We start from the raw sequence: 15,559 nt of genomic DNA on the forward strand, positions 1-15,559 counted from the left end.
CAGGAGGTACTGTCAAGGGCATCATAAAGGACAATGAATAACCCTCTAAAAATCGTTGTGTTTTAATAAATGGCTCCTAAATTCTTCTCCAGGAACCATACCAATACCTCTATATCTCCCTAAGATTCCTCTTGCAAGGATACATGCCCTTTATCTGGCACTAAAACTTTCTCACAGAGTCCTGAAAAACAACCTAAACATTCAATAAAGACACACTTTGAATCCCCTCAAAGGTATCTAGAATGCAACTCCTGAAATATCCCACAATCCTGCAATCCCGCAATCCCCCATTGCCTTTCAACATCAGTCAAAGGTTCCTCCTCTTGAACCCATGAACCCTCCTCCCCAAAGAAACTGAGCAAAATATTTTAATGGCTTGCAATTGTTGACGTGTTCAAGATAGTAGTGTGGTTGGGGAATGATTAAAATACTGCTTTAATGAGCTGTAGATCCAGGCTCTGCTCTTATTGGATGCAGAAGTTAATGCATTACGTGATATGATTTCATTCCTACCATTTGATCATGAAGTATTTTTGATCTATAAAAGCTTAATGTTGTGTCTATAGGATGCAGTTATTTTCTAACTTTATCATTACTTCATGACATCACAAATCAATTGATGTCATGTGATGGCGAATCATTTTCAGATCAATATAAGCTTTGGATTGTATCTTTTTTTGCAGAGTGACCTTGACCCTTGACCAATCCAAAAATTAATCATCTCGAAATACTATCCGAATAATATTGCTACCAAATTCAGTAAAGCTCCAAAGATGCATTTTTGAGTGTTTTGTCCAAGTGTTTCGCCACAGTTTTTTTTATTATATGTGTGAAGTCAGATATATCAGCCTTAAGTTCCCAAGTTTTTCACGGGACTTCTTTGAGCAACCCTGAAAACCCTTCAAGTCCTGCAATCATGTACCAATTATTTTCACCCAGGTCTATGCAGTAGCCACCTGGGGCACTAGGAGACCCTTTAGAAACGTTTCCTTTAGTATCACATCAGTGATACCTAATGCCTCAAAAAACCTGTATGCTTCTTCAGAAACCCACTGACATTACATCTAGCTAATTTTGGATTACAAAGGACTATGTAAACTATTTTCTGTAACTTTCCAAAATCAAGTGCAACACTAGGCATGTCAGGAAGAAGAGTGTCTTATCTATGATGGTTGGTTAACTTTTTGGAACAACAATAGCATGGTAGAACCAATTTATTAAACATAATCTGACATTTAGAGTAGCCTTAAAATTCCTCAGAACCCGCTCAAAGGTTCTTAGAACTCCATACATTACCTCCACCATTAGCCCCTCTAAACATCACCAAAAATCCTTAAAACCTCCCAAAGATATCAATAACTGACCCAATATGTTTCAAATTTCTAATATGTGAATAGGCCCCACCTTAATCCCAATATTCCTGAAATATAATTCTTTCTATTGGATTTAAATCCAGAAAATAAAATCTTTCTGGATATATAGTGGAGCCCCACATCCTTAAAGGACCCCTGGGTGGCCCTAGGACCCCACTTTTAAAGTCCTGAGGTGGTGAAACCTAAGGTCCCATGGCATGTCTGTGCTGTGCAGTGTCTCGCCAAGCCTTGCTCTGCTGTCAGGACAACACTGCTGTCACTCTGAAGAGCTCACAGGGCTCTGGATTTATTTTTGGACTGTCATGGCGTCCGTTCCTTCCATTTGTAGGAAGGGGGGTCGAGTTGGGCTCAACATGAACCTGCCGCTCTAACACTCTAGGCTGGGACAAGCAGGCAGCAGCCGGCCGGCCGCCCCAAAGCAGCAGTCGCACAGGTAAACACGCCATAATTACACATTTTATTCTCTAGATAGAGTAAAGAAAAACTGTCAGTGTAAGGGAAACAGCTGCTGTCGAATTCAGAACCCCCCGCCTTTACAGTCAGAGGTCTAATGTGTGTATGGCGAGCTTAGGGTGTTTTTTTTCTTGTCCTCATTGCAACATTAAAGCAGCAGCGGGGGTGAGCTAAGTGTTAGTCTTACATTGTTTCTACTCCCGGTGGCTTCAAAACTTTCTGCCCTGTCAATTATCTGTCCTTGCTGCAATGAGGCATGAGTGACTGATGATCACTTTATGGTTTCCTGTTGTGTAGTTGTGGGGAATAAAGCTGCCCTTGTTAGGTTTGGTATTGTACATTGAACTTGAATCAGTGTTCTTTTTTGTTGTGTTAAGGGGAACCTGCCTGGAGCGCTCTGAACATCAGCATCAAGTTTTTACCTGGTAAGTTCATCCTTTTCCATCTAAACAGGGTTTGCTGTGTTTGTGTGTGAAGCCTCATATCTTCTATATGACTTTTTGGGGTGGATTCATTTGCTTAAGGAGGTCATTGTGGAGCTGCCGTGTTTATTACACGTCTATTATTACCCTTTCCTCTTTTGAACTTTCATCCTGAAGGCGCTCCAAATACCAAACCTTCCAGAGCCTTAAAAGGAGGAGTGAACTCTCATGTGTCAGGCAGGCAGCAGGTTCAGGGAGGGAGGGGAGGGTCTTAAAACACAACCAGATCTGCCCTACATTTTACTGAGGTTACATACATAGTATAGTGTGGATATTAAACAGCTGTTTTGTACAGACTACATGATCTCAGAAGTTGTTTATGTCCAACAAAAACCCTCTGAATAGTCTCATGATAAAGTTATCAGACTCATTTCAAGTTGAAAATGTTCTGGGATGTAAGTGCTGAAAAAAAAGCATTCTGGGTTTAGAAATATTTCCACTTAATTTCTCACAAATCATTTATCAATCAATTTATGTTAAAGTCTTGTCGTTGTGTCTGATTGGGTATATTCAGTGACAATATATTTTTTAGACCCTATCCAGTTTCAGGGGGCTGTTATGTCATGAGGTCAGATGCTCTGCATTCACTTTCACCCTTCAGCATGCATATATATATATATATATATATATATATATATATATATATATATATGTGTGTTTGTGTGTGTGTGTGTCTATATGCATATATGTTTGAGGGAAGTGACATGACAAGACCCCAGCGTGTCATAACTTCATTCGAGCCATGAAAATAAAGCTCAGCCTGTAAAGTGTACACTCACAGATAGGTCTACAAGATTCTCCCTGGGCATGGTGCCGTTTTCTGATATCTGCAAAACATTTGAGACCTAATTAAAAGCACAAGTATTTAAAAGTGACTTTTAAGTATTTAAAGTGAAGTAAGTTAGTTTGAGACTTAAATACTTCTACCTATTATGAGACATCTTACCAAATACAGACAGATTGTAACTTCAAATATTGAAATCTAGGGTTTAACTTCTCAATAACCCACTTACTATATGTTCATGAAATTTGTTGTGAAAGTTCATGGACCCAGAGGATGAATCCTGATGTTTTTTATGACCCATTCTAACTGAGCATCCCCATACTCTCTCCTGATTGATAGGTCTGGTCTCTGTTTATGGGTTCAAACCTTACGTGGTTCCAGTTAGAGCTCCCCCCAGAGGCCTGTAGAACGTATCTCGTTTTACATGGATATGCAGTGTTTTTGTGTTACACTTTGTTTTCAAGGTTTGTGTCATTTTGGTTTTGCATCATTTCTCTTTTTGCTGCATGTTTGCTCTTCATGTGTTAGTTTTTGATTCCTGACACACCACATTTCTTCATTTTCACAATATTTCTCCTAATGAAAATGTTTGGGACCTTTGCAGTACTTTTCCGACCTGCCTACAAGAGTGGGCTTTAGCCAGTTCAAGTTGATGGTAAAACATAAACTTAGTTTTTTACTTTTGCCTCATGTCATAATGATCTGAGATTGTTTCTGTTGCCCTGGCGGCAGCTGAAGCTGCAGATGCCTCATCTGATCTGCATCACGGCACTCTTTCGGGAAAGTGATGCAGCCTGTAAAAAGCTAGGAGTCTTAAAAAAGGGAAGCAGGTGATTGGCCAGCCTCCTTTCTGCCTTCAAACTAAAATTAGGCAGAGTAAAAGCTTCCAGGATCAGCTGTGAGGCTGTAACATCATCCAGGAAGAGTTGAGATAGATGCTCCTGTTGGTTTTTTAGCCTGTGGCACTGATCTGTGGCTCTCATCTTCAGTAAGTGTGTATGTGTTTGTGTGTGTGTATGTTGAGGTTAGCATTAACATCTCTTAAATCCAAAGTACATTTTTTTATGTTTGTATCAAGTATCAAAGGTTCCTTTGTAGGCTGAAAACATTTATTGACCGTAACTGAAAATTTGACATCAGACTCCAGTTGACTGAAACTAAAAACTATCCTAAAATATATTTTAGACTATTATTCCATGTTAATCAAGTTGTTTTAGATTACATGTGTTAACCAGCAGTAAGCATCCTCTGAGAACCATAAAGCTCCACTGATGATTTGATAGAAAAAACACAAGTTGTTAAGGGATTTTCCTCTGAAACTAAATATGATATTATGTGTTTTCAGTGCTCAGATTTACCATAAACCACAATAAGATGAAATAGCAGGTGATACTCAACTAGAAAATTATTTAAATTTATTTAAGAAAAGGGGTTACAAACAAACACAAGCAGGAATCTCAGTAAATAGACATTAAGGGTAAATGGATGAATCAGCGAACAGAACCAAAGGAACCAGTGAGTTGAATTAAAATATACGGAGATGGAGTTTGATTTTACAGATCAGGTGTCAATATAATAAAGGTTGATGTTCCTCAAATTATAGCCAACTTTCACAAGTATGAACTTTGAAATGTTAGCAACAACTGTTTGAGATTGTTCTTTAGCCAAAGTATAAGGGCACAATAGTGGACACAACATTGTGTGGTCTTTTAATCGTACACGATCAGAAATTGTGTCCCTACATGCTATCTTAAAAGGATCAACCATTGAGAATAATGAGAAAAAAAGAAACATTAAGGCTCTCACAGTTAGATGTACACAATGATAGAAATAGAATGTCAGACAATACAAAAGAGGAAATCAAATAAAATACAGACATTTGAAATCAGATATTTTGGACTTGAGCTGTTGACTTGGTCCAACTTAGTCGTAGAAGCTGTTTTATTGGATATAAATGGAATATTGTAACTGTAACTGTTGTAGAGCTGCTTCGGGTGGACCTCTTTCTTTACACCTGCTCAGCAATCACCATGACACAAATCTGCAAAAAATTACAAAAATAAAATGTTTAATAAGCAAATGCCGCAAAATAATCCACATTGCTATTATGTTACCTTTTGAAAAGCATTAGATTTTTGCACATTTAGCCTGACAACAATGTTCATAAAGGTCTCATCAATTTAGATTTGAGACATTTTAATGCCTTTTGAAGGTGACAATTTTCTAGCCTTTCCTGTGATCCAGTTAAATATACATAGACATAGCAGGGGTAGAGGAGATGATATAATTGGATTGTGTTTACAAAGAATTTCAATTTGAACATTACTGTAAAAAAAACTGAAGATGAAGAATAAAATCATTTGATTTGCTGATACTTAAAGGTACAGTGTGTAGAATTTAGTGACATCTAGTGGTGAAATTGCATGTCGCAACTGAATACCCCTCACCTCACCCTCTCCTTCCAAACATGAAAGAGAACCTGTGGTAGCCTTTAGTTGTCATAGAAACTCAAAAGGTGTTTAGTTTGTCAAGTCTGGATGACTATAAAAAACATGGCTGTCTCCGTAGAGAGGACCCCCTTGATGTAAATATAAAGTATTTAAATATAAATTTATGTATGCATGTATAAGTGCATAAATCTCTACAGTTAAATAATGTACAGGTCCAGAGTTTCAGTCACGATGTAGAACTTGACATTTGACAAATGCTTTGTCATGACTCCCTGTGCATCTGCCTTATTTAACAGTTTTTGCTTTTTTTAACAGGGTGCTGCAGCACTCATGGCTCTTGCTTATAGTGGCGTCACCCAGCTGGGCCTGTTTTCCCAGCAATACCCTCCACCCCTGCTGCCCAAGCCTGGAAAGGACAACGTTCGGCTTCGGAAGCTCCTCAAGAGAACTGCTAAGAAAAAGGCCTCTGCTCAGGCAGCGCAGTCTACAACGCCTTTTCGCTCCAGCCTTTCCCCTGTGAATGAAGCAAGTCCTGACCTCGAGCACAGTGACCACTCCACCCCTCCCCGGACTCCAGAGACACCATCCAACCTCTATGGTGTCCAGCAGCCTCCACGGTTCACTGTCAGACCGCTGTATCAACATGTGGCGTCTCCTTACCCCCAGCGTGCAGCTTATGGAAGAGCAGCAAGGTTTTCGCCACAGACAGCGGCATTCCCGTCATACTCCTACTCGCAGCATGTCACCTCAGTTTCTTCATATTCAGCAGCAGCCCACCTTTCTGGAGTCTCACCAGCTCTGGGGCCAGTTGTACAGCCGGCAGTACCAAACATACCTCTATCAGCTTATTTTGTGCCTGAGATAATGGTGTCACCTGCTGAAGTGAAACTGCCAGCTTCTAACACATTTGCTGAAACTCAAGCTGGTCTAAGACCTGCCGCTGCTGTAGTAACTCACCAGCCAAAACCCACAAGTCCAGGTCTGACTGCATATTCAACTGCCGAAAGTCAAGCTTTGATTCGACCTCTCACTGTGTTGACCCCGTTTGTCAAATCAAGAAGTCCTCGTCCAACTTTCAAAGCAACTCAACGCTCAAGGTCACCCAGACCGATGTTTGATGTCCCTCAAATTAGAATGTACACTGCAAGCACATCGTACTATGAGTCATCCAAGACTCCACCAGTGTACGACACAGCTGAATTAACTGCTATTGGCAGCACAATACCTCAAAATAAAATACAAACAGAAATGAAACATGATTTGACTCCAATATCTGAGGTCAGAAGAGGCACAACACAGACACTTCAGCCTTCTTTCTTGGGCACAGATCCCCAGCGAAAAACACCAACTTCAGAGATCAATACAGTTATAACACCTACCCTTGAAATCAGAAGAGTCACTCCAACATCTGAAATCAAAAGTGCAACTACAACATCTGAAATTAAAAGAGCCACTACAACATCTGAAATTAAAAGAGCCACTCCAACATCTGAAATTAAAAGAGCCACTCCAACATCTGAAATTAAAAAAACCACTCCAACATCTGAAATTAAAAGAGCCGCTCCAACATCTGAAATTAAAAAACCCACTCCAACATCTGAAATTAAAAAAGCTGCTCCAACATCTGAAATTAAAAGAGCCACTCCAACATCTGAAATTAAAAAACCCGCTCCAACATCTGAAATTAAAAGAGCTGCTCCAACATCTGAAATTAAAAGAGCCACTCCAACATCTGAAATTGGAGTTGCACCAACTTTTGAGTTCCAAACATCAAGAACTTTAACAGGGCGACCTAAAACCCCAGCATACCATGTGGGTCGGGCTACAACACCTGTATTTGAAATTTCAAAACCTAATCCTCTATTGTTTGCAGTGTCACCAGTACCAGTAGAGCCAGAGAGGTCAACAACACCCCAAATGGCTTCTGCTATGTCTAAAAGCATGATGACTATTGAGCCTAAGCCTATTGAAACAATACTGAATGGGGACATTCTTTCAGATTTGACACCTGCAGCTCAACCAATCCAACAAAGTATAACAAGGTCAAAATCAGAGCCTGTTCTGACCACAGAAAAGAACCAAACTGCTCTAGCTGGTTCTCAAAGACGTAAAACTCCGACATCTGAGCCAACAACATCAGCAGTGACTTCTTACAGCTATCAGAGGCCTAAGACTCCAACTTATGAGGCATCACGACTTATGACCACATCACCTGGCTTTAAAAGACCAAAAACACCAACTGGTATATCACCTGTTGCTTTTCAAAGACCTAAAACCCCAACCCAGGTGACTCATAAATCTGCCTATCGTGGATTGACACCGGCAGAATATGCTGCTTATGGTGGAATCAAAACTTACTCTCCAGCTTTTGGTATCACAGGTTCAAAGACATTAACTGAAGAGGAGGTTAAAGTTACAAAAGAGGAACCAGCAGATCATAAAACACTGAGTCAAGAACCATCTGTGAAAGCACCTTCAATAACTGAGGTGTCTAAAGTTAAAGATGTAGATGAACCCCATCTGACAGAGGAGAAGGTTTTCACCACTGCTTCGATTCCTTTAATTGTTGTTTCACAGGCATCTGACACTTTAGGAACAATGTTAACACCAGAGACAAGTATGGTATCTAGTCAGGCTACAAAAGAACAAGAAGAAACAGTGATTCAACAAACACCAGAGACTAAACCTCCAAAAGCAGATGTGAAAAGTCAGGAAAAGGTAATAACCCAAGTTAAAGAAGATATCAAACCAAAGACAAAAACCTCAGAAACCAAAGATTCTCCAGCAAAAGGTGGTGACCAAGGCCCTCTAAAGGCTGTGAGGAAACTTTTAGGCAGAGATAAAGTTCAGACTGCAGAGAAAAAAGCTGTAAGTGAGGCAAAAGGTGATGTTTCAGAACAAAAAGTGAAACCTGTGAGGGCCATCACAAGTAAAGCTCAGAGCCCAAAGCCAAGCTTGGCAGCGCCTGCTCTGCCTGCTAAAGCACCTGCTGCTACATCAATAGAAAGCGATGAAAAAGGCAAAGATAAGACAGCAAAAACAGCAGTTAAAAGTGCACTTGAGAAAAAGGAAGGCGATGAGTCCCTCCTTCCAGCTGAACCCCTTCTTAAAGTCATGCAAAAGCCGAAAGGAATGAAATCAAAACTGAGCGGTTGGTCCCGACTGAAGAAGCATATGGTAGTGGAGCAAGAGGAGCCTAAATTTCCAGAAACTGTCTCTCAGAAGGAGACCACTGGGCAGGACCAGAATAAGGTGAAAGAATGTGAAGAGAAGGCCAACGATGAGCCTGACACTCAAGACACAAACCAAACCACAGACGCTCCCAAGGCAACAAAGATGTGGGATGCTGTCCTCTTCCAAATGTTTGCCACTAAAGAGAACATCATGCATCAGATTGAGTTAAACAAAAACGAGGACGAGAAAACACAAGAGACAAAAGATGAGCTAAAAGAGATACCTTCATTTGCGTACCGGCTGCCTGTGCTCCTCTTTAGTCCAAAGTTTGACGCTAAAAGGCTAAAAGAGGCAGCATCAAGGCCGGTGACGAAAATTTCAACTGTGTTTGAAATGGGTCTGATTGGGCGTAAAGTTAAAGACGAGGAACCAAAAGACTTTAATAGAGTAGCAAGAGGATTCACTGCTCCTTAAGCTACATCTAATATTCAGTGCCTCGATGCAAATGTAAAGACAAAAAGTTTATGTTTAATGTACAGAGCAGAAATCTTAGCAACATAAATTGTGTACAGGTCTGGTCAGTGTTGGTCTCTGTGCTAAACGAATGAAGTTTGTGACTGTGTTGTAGAAAATTTGGCCTTTACTTTATACTTTACCAAATGCTTTGTGTTGAATTTGTGTGACTGGTTGCCTGGATGTTAAATGTATTTGTGTATTAGCTGGAAGGAGAGAGCGACATTTGTCTTAAGTCATTCAGACGTCACATCAGATTAAAGCTTTTATGTTTTAAGTAATTTCAGAGCTTCTCATTTGTTCCTTTCATTACATGTTCACAATGAATACTGATTGTTTTGTTTTTTATAGATTAGACAGTATTTTGGTTATTGTGGCGCTAACTGTCAGTGACACAGTGACTTATTAGTATGCAGAGGCTCAAGAAAGTTAATTTTACTGAAATCCTAGAAGCAGTTTTTTTACAAGACTTTTTACAAGTCAACTTTAAGCAAATAATTAATAATAAGGTGTTTCTTTATAAATAGATAGAATAGACTAAATGATATCATGACAAATAATTTCTGACAGAGAAAACCTAAATTTAGCTTTAATGAGAGCAAAAATACACTTTTATTCTAAATGGTGCTACTTGCCTCAGGGTAAGACCTATAACTAGTTAATGGATGTAAATGTAGAGTGATATGATTTTTGAATTTTTTTGCGTGTAAGTTGTAATGTTTTTTATGAATGAACTTTCTTAAAGTCACAATGAAATAACATTTTAGGAGTATCTAAATTCCTTTATGTAACCTTGGCAGGGATGCAACACAGGGGCAGTTTGTCTTCAGTGTCAGCAATAACAGCCTTGATGCTTCAATAATTAAGTGAACATGAAGATTGTGTTTTTAGTAAGAAACACTAACTGAAATTGTTTTTGAATTTATGTTTGAAGTTGTTAAAATGCATCCAGAACTAATCACATTTTTCATCTCTGTACATGTGGTCCGTCAGCAATTTCTAGCTGACTGACTATAATCCTTAGTTATTAACTTTTTTATCATGCTAAACAGTGAGAGCATAACACCAACATAAAAAGAGTAAACTACAAATGCTGAAGGGAATTTTAGATAAGGAATTGAAAACATGGAATAAATAAAGAGTATAAAAATCAAATTACAAGAGGATGAAAAATTATTTTGTGATAAAGTGAGATGCGAAGGACGTGATAGACAATTTAAACATTTAAGTCAGGTTCACTTCTTTCATGATCTATGTAGTCTATGTAGTGTGAGGTAGACAAGAGTTTTAAAGCTTTCAAAAGTGTTGACCAGATTGATTTCATTGTGACTTGAAGAAGGCAGCTGAGCTCAAAGTTGTAGAGAAGGTGAATGATGAAGAGCAGTCTCCGTCATGATGGAGGGCAGTGGGATACTGAACTGTGGGGTCAAGAGACATGGAAGGGTTTTACTGTGAAGCAGCGCGGGCAATGTATTTTTCTATTTTTATTTTCTTACTTGCTGGATTATGTCTGATCTGATTTCCATTGTGTGCAGGAGTTGTGGATTAATCTAGATGTCTTTGAAACCTTAGTGGGTAGATTTTCTGTGATTCCTTTAAATTAATGAATCAAATCCTGTTGACACTTTCAAAATAAATACCAGGCAGACTTTCCCATGTGTTTGTCTATTTCTTGTGAAGCTGCAGTGTCGAACACTGAGCTGGAAATGAAACATCATTTGGGGCCAGTATGGAAATGTTATATTCTTCTATTTGATTCACTGCACATAAGCAGCCAATCCAGGACTGGAGGAGTTTTCAACCATTGTTGTGGTTGGACTGTAAGATGGAGAATCAGAAAAGAGGACGTCAGATGGTTTAGACTGTATGAACCATCTGATTCATCATCTGAACACATAGAAAAAATACTTTATACAAAAAAAATGTTATTATTCACAGAGTGAGACCAGCTGTTGTGTAACAGCTCACCCATTCTGCTGCATTTCATTAACATTGACATCTGTATTTAAATTGAGGCACTCTGAAAAGTTTACAAAGAAAATTCAAGTTTTAGACTTGATTTGAATTAAATAACAACAGTTTAAGAAAACCTGCACTGTGGCCTCTGAAGAAATGTTTCTCCTTATTGTCTTCCCTTATTATTATTATTAATGTCCTGCTATCATTATAGACTCTACATAATCTCAAAATAAATTGAGCAGTGCACAACACATGTCAGACTTGCATGGGTCATGGAGAGAATCAGACAGCCTGAGGTTCAACAGCAGTTGATAATCCTCCTCTTAAATTTAACTTAACGCTTATATACTGTTCTGGTCAAATTTGACCCATTCAGACATTTGACAGCAGTCGAAATACCCTAAATTTCATTCTTTTAGCCTGAAAGTTGATGAACCCTCCTAAAGTGACGCAAAATACACAAGGTGCTACACATTTTTGTACATTGAGGCTGTTCCTGGTCCAAATTCTATAGCTATTGAAATTGATCTTAGATCCACAGATGAGGGTCAAATCAAGACACATTGTGTTTTTAGGGAATCTTGAGACTATGAAACTTTACATGCCATGTGTGTGTTTTTTCTATGGAACAGTGGTGACAGAGTTCAAGGGGGACCTTATCTGTCTGTGTTCCCACCACATTTGCCCAGGTTCCAGCAGAGACAGGCACCTGCTGGTCTTTGAATAAATGATACAAATGTTGTGAGTATTTAGTTTTTGCTACTGTACAGTTCACTTGTTTTTAAAAATTTAAGTCACAGCCATTATTTCTTATAGAAGTAGTCAAGAGAATGAGAACAATAACAAATAGATGATGTTAAAGAATGATGCTTAGCCTCACTAAAACAAAGAGAAACTCTCTTACCAGACTTTCCGTTCATAAATTCTCCTCCACTCTCGTCTTTCATGGGGATCTTGTCATATTTGCCGTGACCAGTGACGATGAATTTATACTTTTTATCAGCCACTGATCCCTGATGAGAAAAAACAAATTCACATAAGGGATAATGTTGCATTGAAAATAATCTTATTGTTCAATAAATTAAATATATTTAAATAAAAATAGGTTAATAACATGTAAATTATTCTGTGTCGCTTAAAGGTTCAGTGTGTAGGTGACAGGGATCTATTGGCAGAAATTCAGTATTAAATAATCCTAGTGATGTTTTGACTAGTTTGTTTCTTCTAAATTATACAAATTGTTATTTTTCTTTACCCTAGAATGAGCCTTTATATTTAAATACTTTATATTCACATCTGGAGTGGGCCCTCTCTGTGGAGGCGGCTATGTTTTTTACTTTAGCCCAGACTGGACAAATTGAACACCTTTTGAGTTTTTATGACAACTGAAGGTGACCACAGGTTCTCTGTCATGTTTGAAAGGGGAGGGTGAGGTGAGGGGTATTCAGCTGCAACTTCACCACTAGATGTCACTAAATTCTACACACTGAACCTTTAAGTCATATCAGATTTTTTCTGCTGTGATGAAGTAAACTCCTGGTTCACAATCTCAAAATTTGAGCATAATTTACCAGAAAAAGAGATAAAACACATAATAAACAAAGTTAATATTAGTTAAGGCAGTGCTGAGGGAAAATGACGAATACAAGTGAAGAAGAAGATGTTTGACTTATGTTCAGTATATTCACTGTGCTCACCTTATTGGCTCTTTGACCCGGCCTCTCTGACGAATCTCCGATGATCTCCCACATGTTCTTCTTCTGCATCACGTCTCCAGGCTTCACATCCTGACAAATCAATCAATAATCAAACAGGTTGGTATTCTGAGTCCTGCTGCCTGTTTATCAGGATGTAGTTTGTGGTACTGTTGAACTGTGTAGCTCTACACTGAGAGGTGTTTCTGTTATATAGCCTATCCTCATTGATATAGATCGGGTGAACAAAATAAAAGAAACCATGTAGCACAACCTTCCTTTAAACTTTCGTCGTAGATCCTCATGCCAAATACATATACAATGTAAATTCAAACTTGTTAGAGTTCATTTTCTGACCTAAATACATTCCCAATCATTCCTAGACATTCTTTAGACTAATTTGAAACACAGATATTTGCTGCTAATAGAAGGGAAGTCAAGATTAAGATATTTGTTTTTAAAAAAGACATTAAGAAAAAGGTTACGGCAAAAAAAAAAGAAGCTGTTTCAACAGCGGATGTGTCTTGTTTCTCCACAAGAGGGAAACCTCACAGCACAAACCCACAAAGCATCACACACATCACATCACAGTCAGCTCAGTTTCTAAACTCAGCTCCTCGGGTCAGCTCAGTGGAGCTAAAGGGCCGGCTGCACCCTGGACAGGTCACTATCACAGGGCCAATAAACTGGGAAGGAGGAAAGTGAGCGACATGTCATAGGATGAAACATGTCCGTGCTGTGGGACTTACTGACGCTCTGCTGGAAGACTGTCTGCTGCCATCAGAGGGGCCTTTGACCCACTGGGTGATCAGGTTGGCCACGCCCACCTTCAGACCATCAGTGTCCTGATGCAGAAAAAAGAAAGAATGAGATGCTTTGTTCATCCTGTAAATGCTTTGGTGAAAACACATTTTATCTTTTTATTTAACTGAACATATTTAGTTTCATAAATAACTTTCAAAAATTCAGTTGACTCTACCAGATACTTCAATAGGAACTGTATTGTTATTATCGCACATAGACTAAAGGATTTAGTACAAACTAGTTCATAGAAACAAAACAAAGTTGATGTCACTAGAAACGTTTAACTGTTAAATTAGCTCAAACTGTTTAACCTAAATTTTCACAGTGCTCTGTAAACCAACTTAAAACATTGAGCTCAGAGCTGATTAACCCCACTAACACCTCTGCTGTTTGTTTACCTCAACGAAGTCATATAGAAACAGATTTATATTTAACACATAAGAGTCTCACATCTGCTGCCAGGATTTCAAGTAGACATGTGACGCTGCAGCTCAGAGGTCGGCCGAACTGACAAACACGATCCCCACAGGCTGACTGGTTTGTCTGTGCAGAGACTGGTTGACTGCGTTCACGTCTATGTTGCAGCTGTTACAGCTGATTGAAGAAAGACTTTGTAACTTTTCCACTGTAAAATGTCTGAAAACTAGACCTGTGATGTGTTGTTCAGTCCTGTACCTACATGATTCTAAATGTTTCCAAGAATTGTAAAATGTTTCATTTTTAATCCATTTAAAAAAAAAAATTAACTTGGCACTTTTTAGATCGTTCTTGAAACTTAAGTTGTCAGAGAAACCAGCTCCGCAGAGATGTCCTGTGAACAGAAACTGATTTTTAACCTGAAACTGCATCATTCAATATTTTTATTGGAATTATTCAGCAGGTCAATATTTTGGAGAGGAGGAAACGTCTAAGGACAATTCAGCTTCAGGTGAAAAGAACCCTTGAGAGCACTGAACACTGATAGAACCTAACGCTCGACCTCCAGTGGCAGAGCACTACATACTATGCATTTGAAACACCTGACAGGGAATTCAAAGTTTACTAAATTAGATATTTCATAAAATGTGAAGAACTTTTATATCTGATGGCACAAGTTTTTTTTTCTGAAGGGAAATGAGCCCATCCTGGTGAAAATGTGTTCAGTGACAGTCACAACAGCATGTACCTCTGATCATTCTCCTTGTTTATATCTCTATGTGAGCGTCAGTTAGAGTTTGGTTTTAATTGTTATACGCAACTGGTGTCACTGTGACGTTGCCTGAAGTATTCTTTATGCTTGTGCCTGATTAAAGCCATTTTTGTGGTTTTCATTTTGTGGTAAATTGTGTCTCATAAATGTATCACAGCAACAGGCTCTTCATCAATTTTTAACATATATAACACTGAATGTTATTATTCAAGTCTGAAAAGGCCTTAAATTAATACATTTTCCCAGGAGGTATGGACATTTAGTCAGATGTCTGTGTGTGTTGTCAGATTTGAAATTATTTTGATGGTATAATCTGTTTTGGAAAATCCTATTGACATTTTGCCAGTTTATGATTTATTTTCCAGTAACCTTTCAACAGTTCATCATGTTGTCTGGGTGCGATGGCATGCATTTTTCACACCACTAGGAGTCACTGAAGCATGACAGATTTGGATCTTTCACTCACTGGGGCACCAGGTTTATCATTTAGGTCACAAGATTTTGTGTGAGAGCAGGAAGTAGCCATGTCCCTGTAGGTTTTCTGACCTTGCAAGTTGCTCCCTTGGTGGGACTCTGGCTCCAGGCCTCTCCGGCCTCAAACAGGTTCTTCTTGGAGGAGACGACCTCAGGTGAGCTGGGCAGGTCAGTCAGCGATGCCTTCACTGCTCGTGCCTCCTGTGAGTT

At 38.9% G+C, this 15,559-nt stretch overlaps 2 protein-coding genes across 4 annotated transcripts in view; one reads left to right on the plus strand and one right to left on the minus strand.

Annotated features, from left to right (window-relative positions):
• The first annotated feature begins 1,635 nt into the window (after positions 1-1,635).
• Positions 1,636-10,881, plus strand: prr33 (proline rich 33). Its single transcript, XM_069527946.1, has 3 exons — positions 1,636-1,806; positions 2,204-2,251; positions 5,858-10,881. Exon 3 carries the CDS (start codon positions 5,873-5,875, stop codon positions 9,188-9,190), a length of 3,318 nt encoding a protein of 1,105 aa, XP_069384047.1. The 5' UTR covers positions 1,636-1,806; positions 2,204-2,251; positions 5,858-5,872; the 3' UTR covers positions 9,191-10,881.
• Positions 4,491-15,559, minus strand: part of lsp1a (lymphocyte specific protein 1 a) — a 39,835-nt gene continuing 28,766 nt past the window's right edge. For all 3 annotated transcript variants that reach the window (XM_069527948.1, XM_069527949.1, XM_069527947.1), the window contains 5 exons: positions 15,422-15,559; positions 13,632-13,727; positions 12,886-12,975; positions 12,093-12,201; positions 4,491-5,133 (listed from right to left, as the gene is read on the minus strand). In XM_069527948.1, the coding sequence (XP_069384049.1) occupies positions 5,111-5,133; positions 12,093-12,201; positions 12,886-12,975; positions 13,632-13,727; positions 15,422-15,559 (456 nt within the window). In that variant the 3' untranslated portion in view covers positions 4,491-5,110. The remainder of the gene's footprint in view (positions 5,134-12,092; positions 12,202-12,885; positions 12,976-13,631; positions 13,728-15,421) is intronic.

The sequence above is a fragment of the Paralichthys olivaceus genome, chromosome 7 (genome assembly GCF_024713975.1).
Source record: "Paralichthys olivaceus isolate ysfri-2021 chromosome 7, ASM2471397v2, whole genome shotgun sequence".
In the NCBI taxonomy this organism is placed as follows: Eukaryota; Metazoa; Chordata; class Actinopteri; order Pleuronectiformes; family Paralichthyidae; genus Paralichthys; species Paralichthys olivaceus.

Excerpts from the sequence above, each read along its gene's own strand:
- prr33 (XM_069527946.1), top strand. The coding sequence starts at position 5,873 with ATGGCTCTTGCTTATAGTGGCGTCACCCAGCTGGGCCTGTTTTCCCAG.